The sequence below is a fragment of the Scomber japonicus genome, chromosome 23 (genome assembly GCF_027409825.1).
Source record: "Scomber japonicus isolate fScoJap1 chromosome 23, fScoJap1.pri, whole genome shotgun sequence".
NCBI lineage: Eukaryota > Metazoa > Chordata > Actinopteri > Scombriformes > Scombridae > Scomber > Scomber japonicus.
The window spans coordinates 14,438,666-14,454,312 of record NC_070600.1 but is presented as its reverse complement, the minus strand read 5'-3'; the positions used below and the strand labels follow the sequence as shown (position 1 = coordinate 14,454,312).

The 15,647-nt window shown below is 42.2% G+C and overlaps 1 protein-coding gene across 1 annotated transcript in view; it reads left to right on the top strand.

Annotated features, from left to right (window-relative positions):
- The first annotated feature begins 876 nt into the window (after nucleotides 1-876).
- wnk1b (WNK lysine deficient protein kinase 1b) overlaps nucleotides 877-15,647 on the top strand; it is an 84,952-nt gene continuing 70,181 nt past the window's right edge. The window contains exon 1 of the mRNA XM_053344194.1: nucleotides 877-2,162. Within this exon, the coding sequence (XP_053200169.1) occupies nucleotides 1,218-2,162 (945 nt within the window). The 5' untranslated portion in view covers nucleotides 877-1,217. The remainder of the gene's footprint in view (nucleotides 2,163-15,647) is intronic.

Genomic DNA, 15,647 nt, shown 5'->3' with positions numbered 1-15,647 from the left:
GTGTGTGTGTGTGTGTGTGTGTGTGTGTGTGTGTGTGTGTGTGTGTGTGTGTGCGTGTGCGTGCCGAGCCGAGCCCCCCGTGTTGGTCAAACAGCGACACAGAGAGGAAAGGTTGAAACGCCACTAGCTCCAGCCATCTGCTCGAAGTGAAGAACGTGTGTGTGTGTTGTGCGTTTGTTGTGATTATTATGTACAATGTGAAATTTCAGTGTTGGTGTTCATCATTTAGCAGTTGCGTTGCGCTACTGTTGAAAGCATGTAGGGGAAACACTGTGATTATTGGTCAAATGGTGTTAAAAGGTTACGCTATTTGACAGCTTGTATGTTCTTCCAGCCACTTTAGCAGCCAACCAGATATCATTTAGAGCTTCCTTTGAAGTATATCAGGTCATGTAGGCAAGTGAAAACAAATGAAAAACATGACACTCTCCCTTCTCTTTTTTTATTTCTAGTAACACGGACCGAAGCAGACCGAGCTGGGCCAGGCTAGGCCAGGCTAGGCCTACCTAGCCCTCTGTCTGGCCTTACCAGGCAGGCCAGCAACATTTCCAGGGGTCCTACCTTCAAGGAGAAGAGAGGACTTAACTCTGTTCGTACTTCACCAGACCTCCAAGTCGAGCTTTTTAACTAATTGGATTCCAATCACATTTCATCTCATCAGGCTTTTGGAGGCCATACTTGTCTGTTACATGTTTAGCTTTTCCATGTCTTGGTGGTCCCTCTCTGGATGTTGGCAGCAGGATGGATTCGGGTGTTGATTTGACGGGTGTCACCTCATTGCAGTGCTTGCAACTCCTCTCCAGTGGCTGCTGTTTGTCCTTTCCTTCCCCAGTCTTAAAGAGAAAGCCCCTTCCTCTCTCCCGGGGCTTCCTTGAGCCCTGTATGGAAGGGCCTTTTAGGACCTGTAGATTGTCTTGTTAAGACAGTGGATATTTCAAAGAGGAAGTAGAAACCCTTTCTAACAAACTACAAACCACAACAACAGATTGCCATCTTCAGTTGATGTGAAATTTTTCTGTTGCTCATCCCCTTTGCTTTTTTCTGCTGGAGTTTTATTTGAGGTTGACGAGCTTTTCATTTGAAAAAAGAAGCTTGCTGGTCGAGATTTTTCCCAGTGTATTTATAGTTTAAACTTAAGTTTGTAAGATAACCCACATCAAGAATCCTTATTTATCAGTACACAATTCCTTTTTTTGTGGTCTTCGCCTCGGGGAGGAATGTCTGAAAGCAATAGCAGCAGCAAAGCAGTGAAATTCATTGCTCCGGCCCCCCCTCCTCCCTCTGCCTCCCTCCATCCCTCACCTCAGACCCCCCACAAGAATGTGAACGGCTCTGCCAGTTCAGACACGCACGTGGTGGAGAAGCTCGATGGACACCCAGAGGTCCAACGTCGACGCCACACGATGGATAGAGACTCCAAAACAGCAGAGCACCGATTCTTCCGTCGAAGCGTCATTTGTGACTCCAATGCCACGGCTTTGGACCTGCCCAGCAAAGCAGCTGTGATACTCACCTCGCCTCCTGACTGTGAAGGGTCTTCCACCTCGTTCCCTCCGCAGCCCTCAGGGCCTGGACCTGGGGCACAAGACGCTGACAGTCAGGATGCACTAAAAGATCCCTATTTGCAATGTACAACCCTGCAGCCTGTTATTGGGCTTGGTGGGGCAGTTGCAGAGGGGCAAATACAAAATGCTGAGAAAGATTTAAGTGCAGGCGTTGTCACAGTTGGTGTACCCGCCAGTAGCAGTGTTGAACATAGTGGAGACAGGGCAGTAAAAGAGCCCAGCCCGACAGTATTGGATGTTACCAACAAAACAGTAGAAAAACAGCCTGAAGTCACGTTGCGTCCCAGAGGGTCAGAGGTCACGCAAGAGGTGGCAAAAGACAGAAAAGCGACAGAACAGGTGGATGAGGGTAGCATTAGTAGTCCGAGCGAGGAGAAGGAGAGGGAGAATGAGTTAGCGAAAGCACGGGCGGAGCAGCGAGAGGCCGAGAAACGAGTGCAAGACGATATAGAGGAGGTGGAGACAAAAGCTGTAGGGACTTCACCCGACGGACGCTTCCTGAAATTTGACATCGAGATTGGAAGAGGGTCCTTCAAGACCGTGTACAAGGGACTGGATACAGAGACTACTGTGGAAGTGGCATGGTGTGAGCTACAGGTAAGTGCAGACTCATAAAGCTGTCACCTCCTCAGTGTCTGTGCTCTGTCTCTTTCTGTTCATGCAGCTTTAATCATTTTGTGGCATTAGTTTTCTCTGAGATGTCTAAATTCCATCCAGGTGTTGAATTTAATCTGTACTACTGTATCTTATTTGTACACTGAGTTCTTGTGGTAAACTGATATGTGTGAGCCTCCTTCTCAGCCAGCTGCTTTTCTATGAGATCATAATCTGATTGAGATTGAGATACTGGTGCTGATTGCATCCTGACTAAGATTTCCTTTTGATGTCTTGATTTTTGCTGCATGACAGTTTATTTTTTGTCCAGTCTCGAGGGGCCTTAACAAAAGTAAGCAAAGTGAGACACTTGATCAGAAACAAAATTCAGATGGTTCCTTAAATCTAATGCAGCAACAGGGACACATTTCATGCTCAAAAACTCGGTCTGTCCACTTACCGCTTATGAGATTAATTTGGTTTGGGATTTGTTTGTCTCAGCTTTGAGTTGCTTTGAGATGAATTTCACATTACCTCTGAGCTGGCGTGCTTTGGTTTGCTGTTATGCTGGCATCACAATGGCCATCGTTATGTGCCCTAGTTGTTTTTCCTAATGAACGATAGATTTCAACTTACTTTTGGAATTTACTTGATGAGTTAAAATAACTGTAGTTGCTCCTTGGGGTCCGAAATTTGTAATTGGAAAATACTGAAGCGCAGTTTTACCATGTTTTGCCAAATTCTCTGGTGTTGCCTTAGCGTTGCATGACTGAGACATTGTGAAATAATCAACGAACAATTACTTCATGCTTCATTTAGCTTTAGAACTGGAGAGCACTTTTTGCTACTGTATGATGCAACTCCTGCCTGTCACTGCAGCTGAAGCGCTTCTTTTCTCTTACTCATGTTGCTCTCTCTTTTTTTTTTCTCTCTTTCTCACCGCTGCATGCCCTCAGTTTACCAGCTCTGAGTCGCTGGCTTCAACGGTTGATATATCTGTGTGTGAACGGATGCTGTGGTGCACGAGATACTACCGCAAGTTGCGTAAATGATTATTGAATGAGGAAGAGAATGCCGAACCATCGAGACCGAAATGCAGGAGTTAATGTGTGGGTTTTGATTTCCAGATAGTTTTGGTACTTTAATCTGCCAGTAATCATAAACTTACGTGCTCGTTGTCTGTATAAGATCGATTGAAGGGTGTCATTATCCTAAAGGTTAAACAAGGTACATTTTGACTAGAGACTTCCTTGTTGAAATCCCCAGACAGTCTGGGGAATTCAGGGTACTGAAAGCGTCTGTGTGCATCTCTCATCACCTCGGCCTGGTTATGATGCCCTTGAGCAGCACACATTACTTCCTAACTGCTCCAGTAGTGGTTTTACAGGGCAGCCCCCACGTCAAAGCAGAGCGATAAACCTGCAGATGCATACAGGTTATCTTGTACACAGTGTGAAGCATGAGACAGGATGGCACATAGCTTACCACAGGATGCTGTTGCTACACTACGATACTCTGATGAAACTTCTGCAGCGAGCGTGCGTGTGCGTGTGTGAGAGAGAAAGTGTGAACAAGAAGACGTGTAGATGAGTCGCATGTGTGCGTCTTGGCGGGAATGGTGAAGCTGACTGAAAGTGAAAAAAAAGTTTTAAAAAAGTCCTGTTCGCTCATCTTGTTGACAAGTAAGCACAGAGACGAAGGTGTGTTCAGCAGTTTGAGATGCAGACTAACAGTCTCAGCTGGTCATGTGACATTCAGGGCACTGAGATTTTCAGAGGGGAGAAAACATGGAGTCACATGGAACCACTTCCCTGATGAAAAACACTTTCCAGAGAAAAACAAACATTTACAATTAAAAAAGAATGGTACCTTCCAACTGTTATGGCTGTTTTCCTGCAGAATGACAGTAAATAATATAGAAAGAGTGAATGACAAAATACTGAGGGTAGTTTAAATAAAGTACTGCAATTAAAAAGTATTAAAAGTAATTCATTAGAGTACTTTTACATCACCAAAAATGAAAACCCTTTTATAATTCCTTAGGCTGTTCTGAGCTCAGTTCTGTGGATACCTTCACAGATGTTACTTGGTACACAGTCATTAGTGTTACTGTTCTTCATGTTGTGAAGCTGTACAGTGTTTTCTAGTAGTTCACTGTTGTGAAAGAATGCATATTTGGTGTTGGTTGTGAGAAGGCATCATAGTGTTGATGTCTGTTGCTATCAATAAAACCACGCCGTTGTGTTGTGAGATCATCTGTCTACTTGAACTCTTGCCACAGTGAATCCCTGGCCTGCTATGGTATTTTAACAGTAATTGATTGCTTGTTTGAAAAAGTAACTGAATAACTGATATTAGTTGAAATGCAAAACTAACCTGTTCCTAAACTCCTCCTTTTCCTTTGAATGGACAGGTTAGTTGTTGTGGTCCCTTCCCCTCACTCATTTCTATGATCCTTAAAGCAACCAGAAAAGTCAGACAAGGTGAGACTGTTCAGTGAAATGTTTTCTCTGCAGATCTGTTTTTTTCTGTCAATATCACTCTCTCCGTGTATGATTCTTTTTTCCTGTGGGAGTGTGTGGTTGTTTTGCTGTCATCTCCATCACAAGATGCTCCTTAGGTCTTCTTGAATCCCAGTTGCTAAAATCAGCCTCGCCTGATGCCCCGCGTCTAGGAAACACCAGTTTGTTTATCAGAAAACAAACGTCATGCGTCTGTTGAGCTCTCGCCCTCTGACACACATGCCTCTTTCTTTCTCTTATTCAGTCTCTCCCGTACTTTTCAATAAGAGGAAACCCCGCAAGTTCTGAGAAAGGTTCTATATCAAGGAGGTCAGATGCAGACGAAATGTAAACCGGCTGACACATCACTTTTTTCAAATTTGAGTATGTTATTTAATATAGCCTGGATTACTGGAATGAAATGTTCCATTAAACATTATATACTGTGTGTGTGTGTGTTACATAAGGGTATTGAAGGCATGTGGTGACTAATGCATGCAGAGACAAGTAGTTTTTTACAGAGCCAGGCTATAATCCTGTGTCAGTGTCAAAGATGACTGAGCAACTGCTGACATGTGGCAGAATGGTAGGAGTAAAGTTACATACACACACACACACACACGCGCACATAGGCACACGCTACAACCAATCACAGTCACTCACTGGGTGGGCATGGCAACTGGAGATCTGTGGGAGCCAGGATCAACATGATTTTGTCCATTTTTCTGTATGCACAAATGCATAGATTTACATATGCGTGTGTATGTGTGTGAGTATTTGTCCGTCCCTTTGAGTCATTATAATATACTTATGGAAGTAAGCTGCACATACTTAAATTCTAGTGTCTGTTTTGGGGATGCATTTATTGCCCTTTTTTAGTCCAGATACCGATACCTTCCCTTTGGTTATCAGCCAAAACCGAGTACTGATTTAATTAATGATATGTAGCCTCACAGACAATGGGATCATTCTTTTATGTGAAAGGCAAAACAGTCTTGAGTTAAACATTGCTTTCTTAACTTAGTAAAGCAAAATATAACATGAATACATATATGTAAAGGGTTGTCAGGGGAGGTTGTCTTTACATTCTTGGGCATTTTGATCCAAAGCAGGTTAACTTTTGTTTTAAGAGGAATCTATAAATGGATAGACAGAGGGAGGAAGGGGGTGGGGGAGGTCTGGGGGGTGGAGAAGGAGGAAGGAGATAGAGCAGATAGTTTGCTTGAGCTTTAGTGAAGAAATTTCGATTGATGAGTAGATAGAGTGAGTGCACAGAGAGAGAGAGAGAGAGAGAGAGAGAGAGAGGTCACCCGGTAGCTTATCTTAAAGTTCCTTGTTAGACTGGATGATGGATAGAAAAGAGGAGGCTGATCCCCCCCCTTGCTGGAATGAGATAAAATGGAAAAGGGGTCAGTTTGATCAAGAGTTACTAACTTATTAAAACTTTTTTAAATCATTTAAAAGCCATACAGTGTCTTGAAAATGGGTGGAAATGACTCAGGGTAGATTTTTATGAGTCAGTCATTGGCATCTAACGAGTCATGAACTATCTCTGACACTGTGGCTCGTGAAATGGTGAAAGCGGTGAAAGATTGTTGGGATGAAGCCATCACTGTGGCTTGTAGGGAAAAATACTTCTAGACTGTCTGTTCCTGTTAGGCACAGAGACACAAAACAACTTCCAATAAGTGACAACAGATTTGTATCTACGCTCCATTAAAGTGATGTTAAGTTATGAGACTGAGGTAAGTACAAGCCAGTAAGAAGAACTTCAAAAAATCAGGAGGGAAAGAACAGGCACGTATGCATGATAGAAGGAGGAGGGGTGAAGGTCAAAGTTCAGCCCTGTTTTGTCACTAAGAGCCTGTCTAGCATTCGACCACCTTTGGCAAAAAGGGTGGGTGGGGAGGAGGGGGGGGGGGTTAGAGTGAGATGTAAAGAGCAGAAAGAGAATTAGATTGACTAAAATGACAGAAATAACTTTTGGCTGAAGAGGGAAGAAGAAGAGAATGAAGGTAGAGAGAAAGATTGGGAGCAGGAGTTTGAGGAAGACGGAGTTCAGAGAGAGAATAGAGAAAGGGGAAACATGGAGAAGGAGGGAGGGAAAAGTGCGAGGGAAAAGACAAAGGAAATGAATAGGGAGTAGGAGGAGGGAGAGGAGAAACTGAGGACGAAAAGAAGAGGGGACCCTGTGTGTTTGTGTGTGACCTTAGTCTCTTAGCTTCACTGGCTCTCAAAGACCTTCAAATTTCTCTCAACAGCAACACAAGGCGGATTAGTCCCCCCCACCCCCCCACCCCACCCCACACACACATATACACACTCACATACACACACACACATACACACAAACTCTTTGGGGGGTTCTGGGCTCGTCATAAGAGGGGAAACTGGCCTCTGAGCTTACACAGCTCTGTCGTCATATTCAAGTATTGCACCAACACATGTTTCGCTTTCTGAAAATCATCAACATTTTATTATTGTATTTTATACTTTGACACTTGCTGTGAAGCAAGTCATATTGCTAAATCATAAACATTGCTTAATCATATCACCATAGTATCCTGACATCAAGCAAATAAACCTAACAAGGTTAATAATGGCTCACAGTGTCCAATTTTAGCATTGCGGCTATTTGTTGGTAGCGATGACCCAATTCAACCTGGTACTGGCCTGAAATCAGTCCATGTGACGGTGGAAGGAAGGAGGAAGGGGGGGGGGCATATAGAGGGAGGTATGAAATAAGGGGTAACAGGAAGAAGGAAGAAGGTATTGATGTTTTGGTCAAGATAGTTTATAAGGCGTTTAAAAGATGTGATGTCCCAAAGGCATCTCCAGCGAACAATGGGTGCTCTGTTGCACTCTATCTTGTCCTACAAAAAGTGATATCTGACATATTATGAGCTTAAAAACACTCTACTGCAGAGTTTTTTTTAGGTCAAACGACGCTGCTCGACTTGCTGAAATACATCATGTAAATGTTTAGAGGTGGAATTGAGTGTAAAAGCTGCATCATATATTTCTCCAGGGCAGCAAGGCCGAGGTGAAACCGTTAGACTGGAGTTTCAGATTTCCCTGACAAAACAGCAGACTGCAGCTGTGTCGGCCCTTCGGCAAAGGCAGGTTCTCTCTGTTGATTGATTTTGAAGTTGCTATAAAGCAGTTTTAACCACTATCACCCCCCCCACCCCCCCCACCCCTCACCCCTTCCGAAAAAACACAGACTTTGAAGAGATGGTAAGTGTGCCCGCTGCTTAAGCATTTTCTCGTAACTGTTTTAAATGGCTACAAATAATTTACTCAGTTCCTTTTCAGCAATTAAGCTCACGTGCGTGTGCATATGCATGTCAATATAAGACTGCATATGAGTTTGTGTGAGAATGCAGCGGCCGTGTTTGGCTGTAGTGTACATGCTGCAGCTAGCATTGGAGATTGCTCATTTGTTGATCTCAGCTGTTTAGTTTTAATAAAACTGTGGAGAAGTTGCAGGATATTACTTGTTTCAAACAGACAGATGGTTTTGTGGACCGAGTAGTTAAAGAATTTATAGCTGGAATGACTTTCTCAACTGTACTCAGGGTGGAAAATCACCAGCAGGGCCACCATGCTTGTTTTTAAAAGGCTTGTACGACTGTGTAGCTCAGCCATCCGTCATCATGATAACGTCACTCATAAAGCTGTCAAATGTTCTCTAATAAATCTACTTGTAAAACGGGTGAATGCTGCATCTCGACAACGAAATCTTAGCAGCCACCATGAACAAACATGTGAAGTGCATTGATTAAGGGTGTCGGAGGGAATTATTAAGACTTGGGAGTCAAAGTGTGACTGCGCTAACCCCTAATAGACCCCTAACCAACATTTTACACAAACGGCATTCCAACTAATCAAACCTATCTGCCCTACCCTGTTTCAAAACACACAGCAAGATGTGTAGCTCTGATATATAGAGGCCCCAAAGCCCAGCGGGTTGGATATATGAGTGGTAAAACAGGAAAATGCTGTAGGCAAAGGTCACCTGGTGTTCAAGCTCTGATGTTGAATAATCCGGTGATGAGAGAGGATACAGAGAGGGCATGGAGGAAATCTCTTTTTCATTCATTTTATTGCTCATTCTCTTACTGTATTGCGTAGTCTTCCGCTTGCTTTGTCGTTCCCCCGCCTCAGTTAGTACTCGCTCTAGTCTGTCTCATGTCAGCAACCAGCTGTGACCAACAAAAAGAGAGAGACAGAGAAGCTGACACTTCCTCATAATGCAAAGCATCCCCGCTCTTCCTTGTGTGTAGTGTGTTTATAGCAGAGTTTCCCCTAATACTGCATAATGAGGTCAAGTCACCCTGCTTCAGAGAATTTCATTAGCATCGATCTCAGTGAGAGGTGAAAGTGTCACATGGTCCTAGTGCTGTTTTTAGGTCATGTTATTAGGGAGGAGTTAAATAAAATTACAATCTTAAAGCGTCATGTGTTTGTGCAAAGTCACTAATATGACTAAAAATACTGCATGTAGTCTAGACCTTCCACCCATGGGAGTGAAGCATTTTATCACACACGCATAAATCTAACTTGATGGCTTTGAGTCCTTTGGATGTGTGTGCTAACAACCAAGTTATGTGTGAGATTGCGTGCGTGTGTGTGTTCACAGGGAAAAAATGACTGACCTTTCTCCTTCCCTTTCTCTGTTTATTTAGAAGCGAGAAGTGTTATCCTGAACTTTGAGTGTGTGCGTGTGTGTGTGTATGTGTGTGTGTGTGTGTTTGCGCGAGTCAGAGAGATGAAGACGCTCAAGTGCTTTGGCACACACTTCTAAATAAAGTCATCCAGCAAATCAAAAGAGCCGAGAGAGATGCTGAAAGATGCTTCACAAAGTGCTGAGGGTGCGTGTTTAGGGATTACATCACATTAGATGTATCTGTGCGTGTGTGTGTTGATAAGCATGTTAGTGTACTTTATAATGATTGTAGTGTGGTTTAATTGGAAACAGGTTGTGTGTGTTGCTGACTCATGGAAAGGCAATGTGTGCCTACAGTTGATGTAGGGGATTTTATATGTGTGTGTGTGTGTGTGTGTGTGTTAAGAGGTGATTCCGGGACACTGAATGTATCGGGCAGATGTTAGATGACTTGTTACACCTCTGTCCTCACTCTTTTTTTTTTCTTCCCGCCCCAGCTTTGTGCTTTCCAATCTGATCTGTGCTTCCCTCTCTTTATCTCCTTCATCTATTTCTGCTCATGTCATTATTTTCCTCCTCTCATCTGTTCTTCTCTCCTTTCTTAATCCCTCCCTCTTTCCCTGGCATTAGTCTCTTCCCCTCTTCAAATTTTACACACCAGAGGGAGGAGCATCTTTTTTGTCTGATTCCTCCCCCTTCACCACTGTTTTTATATCATTGATTTTTTTTTTTTTTGTAATTTTCAATTTGTAGATTATTTTCAAGGCACCTCGGTTCTGCTAGATACTTTTTAGATTGTACATATTGCCTGTGTGTGTAGAAAAACATGCATTTCCACCAGCATTACCATTACAGCAACCCAGATTCAACCCTACACACACACACACTCACAGTAGCTTGACTAAGTGCGAGTGTGTTCCTGATTAGTGAAAAGAGGGTCATGGTTTTCCCCCTTTTTTATATTTTTTTTGCCAAGGAAACTGCTAGACAATACTGACATTGTGAGAATAATCACTTCCTAGAAATCCACTGCCATGATTGGCTGAGAGCTGCAGATCTCAGAAGCAGGGGATTGGGTCACGTTGTTTTGAGCCTGAAATGACAAATCTGGGATCAGATGGACAGCTTCTCTTTTGTGAATGCACCAAGCAGAAACCCAAGACACCATAGAGTGTATGACATGCGTTACTTGGTGGGCCTGTTATATATATATAAAAGAACACAGGTCTACCGTGTCAGCACCAGACAGGTTCACAGTGACTCTGGTTGAATTAAAACTTTTATGGTTAAATTACAGGGCAGGAAAAAGGAAAATTACACATTTACACATAAACTGAATGAAACCGTAAAGAGATCAGACAGACAAAGCGAGGATATGTTTATTTTTAATGGATAAGCAATGACGAAACTACAGGTTTGAATGAATGTGGGGAAATCACCACACTAGTGTTAACATCTGGGATGTTGATGACTTGCTTCTCAAGCAAACAATGCCGTAAGGACACAGAGTAGGACATTAAGATTTCATGTCCAAATGCTGTATTCAATTTCTATTTTGGGAAACATTGTCATCAATAAATATTCATGAAATAAAAAGGATCTGTGTGGCTCCCTTGGTCTATTACCCCATTTCACTTTCATTCATGTTTTTGTCCTTTTTGCTCAAATGTCGGCTACTCCTTACAGATCTAAATGACATCACAGTGTCGGTGTGAACGGGTCGATACATCATATCACCTGGCTTTACAACCCTCCTCCGGACCTGGTTGAACACAGCTGCTCTGCTTTGTCTAACAGGCGTGTTCAATGGACCAGTGAACCTCCTGTATGAAAGGGATGTAGGAGTGTGTGTGTGCTTATGTGTGTGTGTGTGTGTGTGCGTGTGACCTCAGTCTAAAATAGATCAAGTCTTTAAACTGCCAGTTGTCTGCATCAGCGTAAAGTGACCTGAGCTGCACATCCAGACTGCTTGCTTTAAAACACTCCGGGTCTCTTTTTTTGCAGTATGTGTTGCTTAATCTGTCTATAGAGCGTGTGTGTGTGTGTGTGTGTGTGTGTGTGTGTGTGTGTGTGTGTGTGTGTGTGTGTGCACACGCACGCACAAGTGAGCTCCTGTTTCTTTTTTTGTGGTCACCTCTTATTCTGTCTGTGTGTCTGTGTTTGGGGAGGGGGCAGCTCACTGGTTTCTTCATTGTATGTCTCCCAGATTCCCCACATTCCAACGATAAGATGTCATTCCTCGGTGGAAGGTGGTGGTGGTGGGTGTATCGTATTGTGAACCCCCCCTTAATAAATGTGTGTGTGTGCTGCTGAGACTACTTAATCTCTGTGTTTGTGTGTGTTTGTGTGTGTGTGTGTGTGTGTGTGTATGTGTGTGTTGGAATGTCTTCCAGGCCTGAACCTCTACTCCCTATGAGTTCAGTTTCATGTATTTATAGGAGGATGTTCATTTCTTTACATTGTTTTTAGTTTTTATGTTAAATACTGAGGTGTTTTTTTTTTCAGAGATCACTTGTAAATCTTTTAATATGTTTTGCGCATTTTTGCCTTTATTTTGATTGTGGATGGCTAAGACAAGACAGGAAATTAAGTTAGAGAGAGAGAGAGAGGGGAGATGACACAGCTGGAATTGAAACCCATTGGATTTTTTCACCAATGTTGCCTTGTGCTGCTCATTTTAGCTACCTATAGCAATCTACTGTCCCTCATTACTTGTAGGCTGGATTGCAAGTTGATTAAAAAAAGAAGCTTTGATTAAATCAGCTATAAGTTGAATGTCTGTCATATTTTATCAGTTGATGATGAATTTGCTCAAATATTTTGCAATATCACAAATTTCTATCATTGCAACCGTCCAAAAAGGAGTCATTTATTGTGCTAACGTGCTCAAGTGTAGCACCCAACAGCAAGGACTGACAACACACAGTTGAAAGAATAGATGCAAATGCAAACTGACAGATTCTTCTCATTGGTCTTTGATAAATAATATATCTATTATAAGAGAGTTTAAATTAAACAGATCTGAGATGTGCTTAAAAGAGGTGTGTTGAACAGAAATGGTTTTGGGTTTAACAGGTTCACTCACTTCTGGAAATAGAACGAGACAGAATGAACAAAGTGTTGTATTGAGGCGTCTCTTTTTGTGTGCAACTGTGTGTGTTTGTGTGTTTCTCACACTTAGGTTTTTTTTCTTTCAGTCACTCTCTGCTCTCATTGCTTTCTCTCTCTGTTTCTGGCTTCCTCTCTCGCTCTCTGTTTCAGTCTCTCTCCATCCTCCATGACCTTAACTAATGCCTCTGGAGGAAAGAAGAGAGACAGAGAGAGAGAGAGAGAGAGAGAGAGACCGATAAGGGGGGGTGGGTGGGGGGATGGGGCGCAGAAAGAAGAGATGGGATTTTTCTCTCAATTTTTTTTTTCTGTTCTAATAATAGCAACAGAGTGTCATCTGCTGAGCCATAACTAGAGCAGAATGAGTGGGGACTGTGTGTGGCTGCATGTGTCAAAGTAGATATATGTGTGTCAAAGTGTGTTGTTGTGTCTGTGTGTCTGTGTGTGTTTTCACACTTTCCTGGTAGACAAATTCTTCTTAAACACTGTTGTACTGTTACACTGAACTTTAGTAGACATAACTGACAAAAAACTTCTTCCAGTGTTTAAATCTTCCTACTGAAACATTAAGTTTACTTGTGGATTGAAAGAAAATTAATTGTAGACAGTTTTGATAATCAATTAATTGTTTTAAGTCATTTTTTAGGCAAAATGTTGAAATTCTCTGGTTCCAACATTTCTGGTAAACTCAGTATCATTAGGTTGTGGTGACACTTGTTAATCTTTAGACTGCAGCGCATTACGAATCTGTCGTAAATTATCAGGGGTTACGTGAGTCCCTTCTGCATACACACTAGCACCACGAGTTGAAAGTGGACTTTTATGGTCAGTTTTTGGTGAGTGTGCTTGATATGATGCTGAGTCAATAGGAACAGGATAAACACACACAAAATCACACACAATCACACGCACTGTGGTCAGCGAGGTAGGAAGTTCTCCCCACCAGATTAGGAGTCAATCCCTCATAAACCACAGACTGTATGATGTAATCACCACAGAGGGAGGTCACATGGATGGTATGCAATTCTCAATGCCTTTGGAATTGAACGGGAAATTCCCTTATGTCCTTTGTAATGCTGCGGTTGGGGTGCAAGGATTGAACAGCTGCATAATGTGCAAGAGTCGTCTGCCACAAATCATTTTAATTAGTAGTAAACCATGATATTCTGAGACGGTGTTGACAGTTTGCAAGAAGTGCTTCGTTACTTTCACATTTCTTGTCATTTATGTGCCACTGTCAATCTCTGTCACTTGAATAGATAAGCGCGTCCCATCCGATTGATATGCAATAGTTGTCTCCTGTCACGAGGTCTGTGTCCATAAGCTGGGTGGTTTCGGGTTGAAGTCACAGAGTTCACTTAGATGATGAGTTTCTGGACACAAGAAGTGTGTATGCCAGATTCAGCTGATAGGAGGTTTTATGTCCCCCCCCCCCCCCTGTGGTGGTGTTGCATTTATCTATATAGAGATATTCGCTTGTGTGATGAGATAAGACAGGTTGTGAAAATGTTTTCTAGGGCTCTTATCTTAGAATCAAAAAGGTAAAATGTTGGGTCTTTCCAGCAGAGAGAGTCCCATTTAAGTGTCCTTTTTAAAGTGAATTCACTTTCTTTACAACTTTGCTCTCTTTTTCTTCTGACTGAACTAGTGTATGGTAGATTGCATGTGGACAGGGTGTTTAAAATCAAGGTAGTAATTCCAAGTCTACTGGTTTGCTCTGCCAAATCTAATGAATGTTTATAACTAACAGAGTTTACATGGTATGGTTAAACTGGGGACCACGCAACAATGGAACTCCCACACAGGTGTTTTAACTTTGTGCAGTGATGTGACAACCAATGGAAATTTCTATGACTGTTATGATTGACATTAAAAATAATAATGTGGTGATGACAGCTTAACCTGGGCATCACACGACTGCAGCATCGCAGTAATGCAGTTGTTTTCACTGCCCTACTTTTAAAATGTTTGGGCACAGTTTTCCATTCACTTATAAGAAAAAGTGTCCCATCAGGTACTGCACATATGATATAGTTAGCTGTTGGCCTGGGCTCAGCTTAAGCTTAAATGAATAAGGCAGGTTCGAGCTAAGCACAGAATTTCACAGTTTCCAACTTCTCAAATGTGATTATTTGCTGTTTTTCATTCTATTTTAGTAAGATTGAAGCCTAAAATAAGATTTCATATAGATAATTTGCTCCTGCGGCAGTGCATCTGAATGGTAATGACTTTTTATGACTGCCATATCTCACAGAATAGCTGTGGAAGTTGTAACACACACAAACACAAACACAAATACACACACACATACACACACACAGTGTCCCACCCATCTTTCCTGCTCACACAAACATGTGTGCACAAACGCACACATGCACACATGCAAATTATAACAAAGCAGGGTTGACAGAAAGGTCATGTCTGTTTGTTTACTGTTGCCCGTGCTTTGTGTGTATGAATGCGTGTGGTTAGTGTTGCATTGTCTATTCATTGTGTTACGGGTGATAAACAGCTCACCTCTGTCACCCCGTTGTTGACTAGGGCTTAGTTACACTGAGAAGAGGGCGGTGCTGAGGAAGCATGAGAGACAGGATGGAAAAAAGTGGAAGGATGGAGAAAAGAGAAATAAAGAAGGAAAGGGAAAAAGATGAGAGGGAGGAGAAAAAGACGTGTTAAAAATGCCAGAGATTTATACTGTTCTTTTGTGTGACCTGAATGGGTGGGACTGGACCTTTTTCATTAGGTTACATTTATTTGAGGGATGTTTTCTGTGTGTGTGTGTGTGTGTGTGTGTGTGTGTGTGTGTATGAGAGAGAAAAATGTCTCCCTTGGCTTATTGGAAAACGTCCATCCATTGTCACTCCATTAATATTTGATTGAAAATATTTCTGGTTATTCCTCATGTGCTGAGTGTGCACATGTGTTTGTTTGTAGATTACAGCTAATGGAGGTAAATGTAGTAAATACAGTAGTGTATACACAGTATGTGTTTTTGCTTGTGTGGGTACATACTGTAATATATTAGAGGTGTGGCTACTGTGATGTAGCTACACCTCTATTTATTTTTGATAATTGATTAATAATTTAGTTTTTAAAATGTCCCAGACACAGATTTAGCTAATTCAGTTACAATTACATGTACATAGTCTGATTTTGTATGCAAACTCATGTGCTTTTATGTAAGGGCATCACTTGATGGGTTTGCTAGTT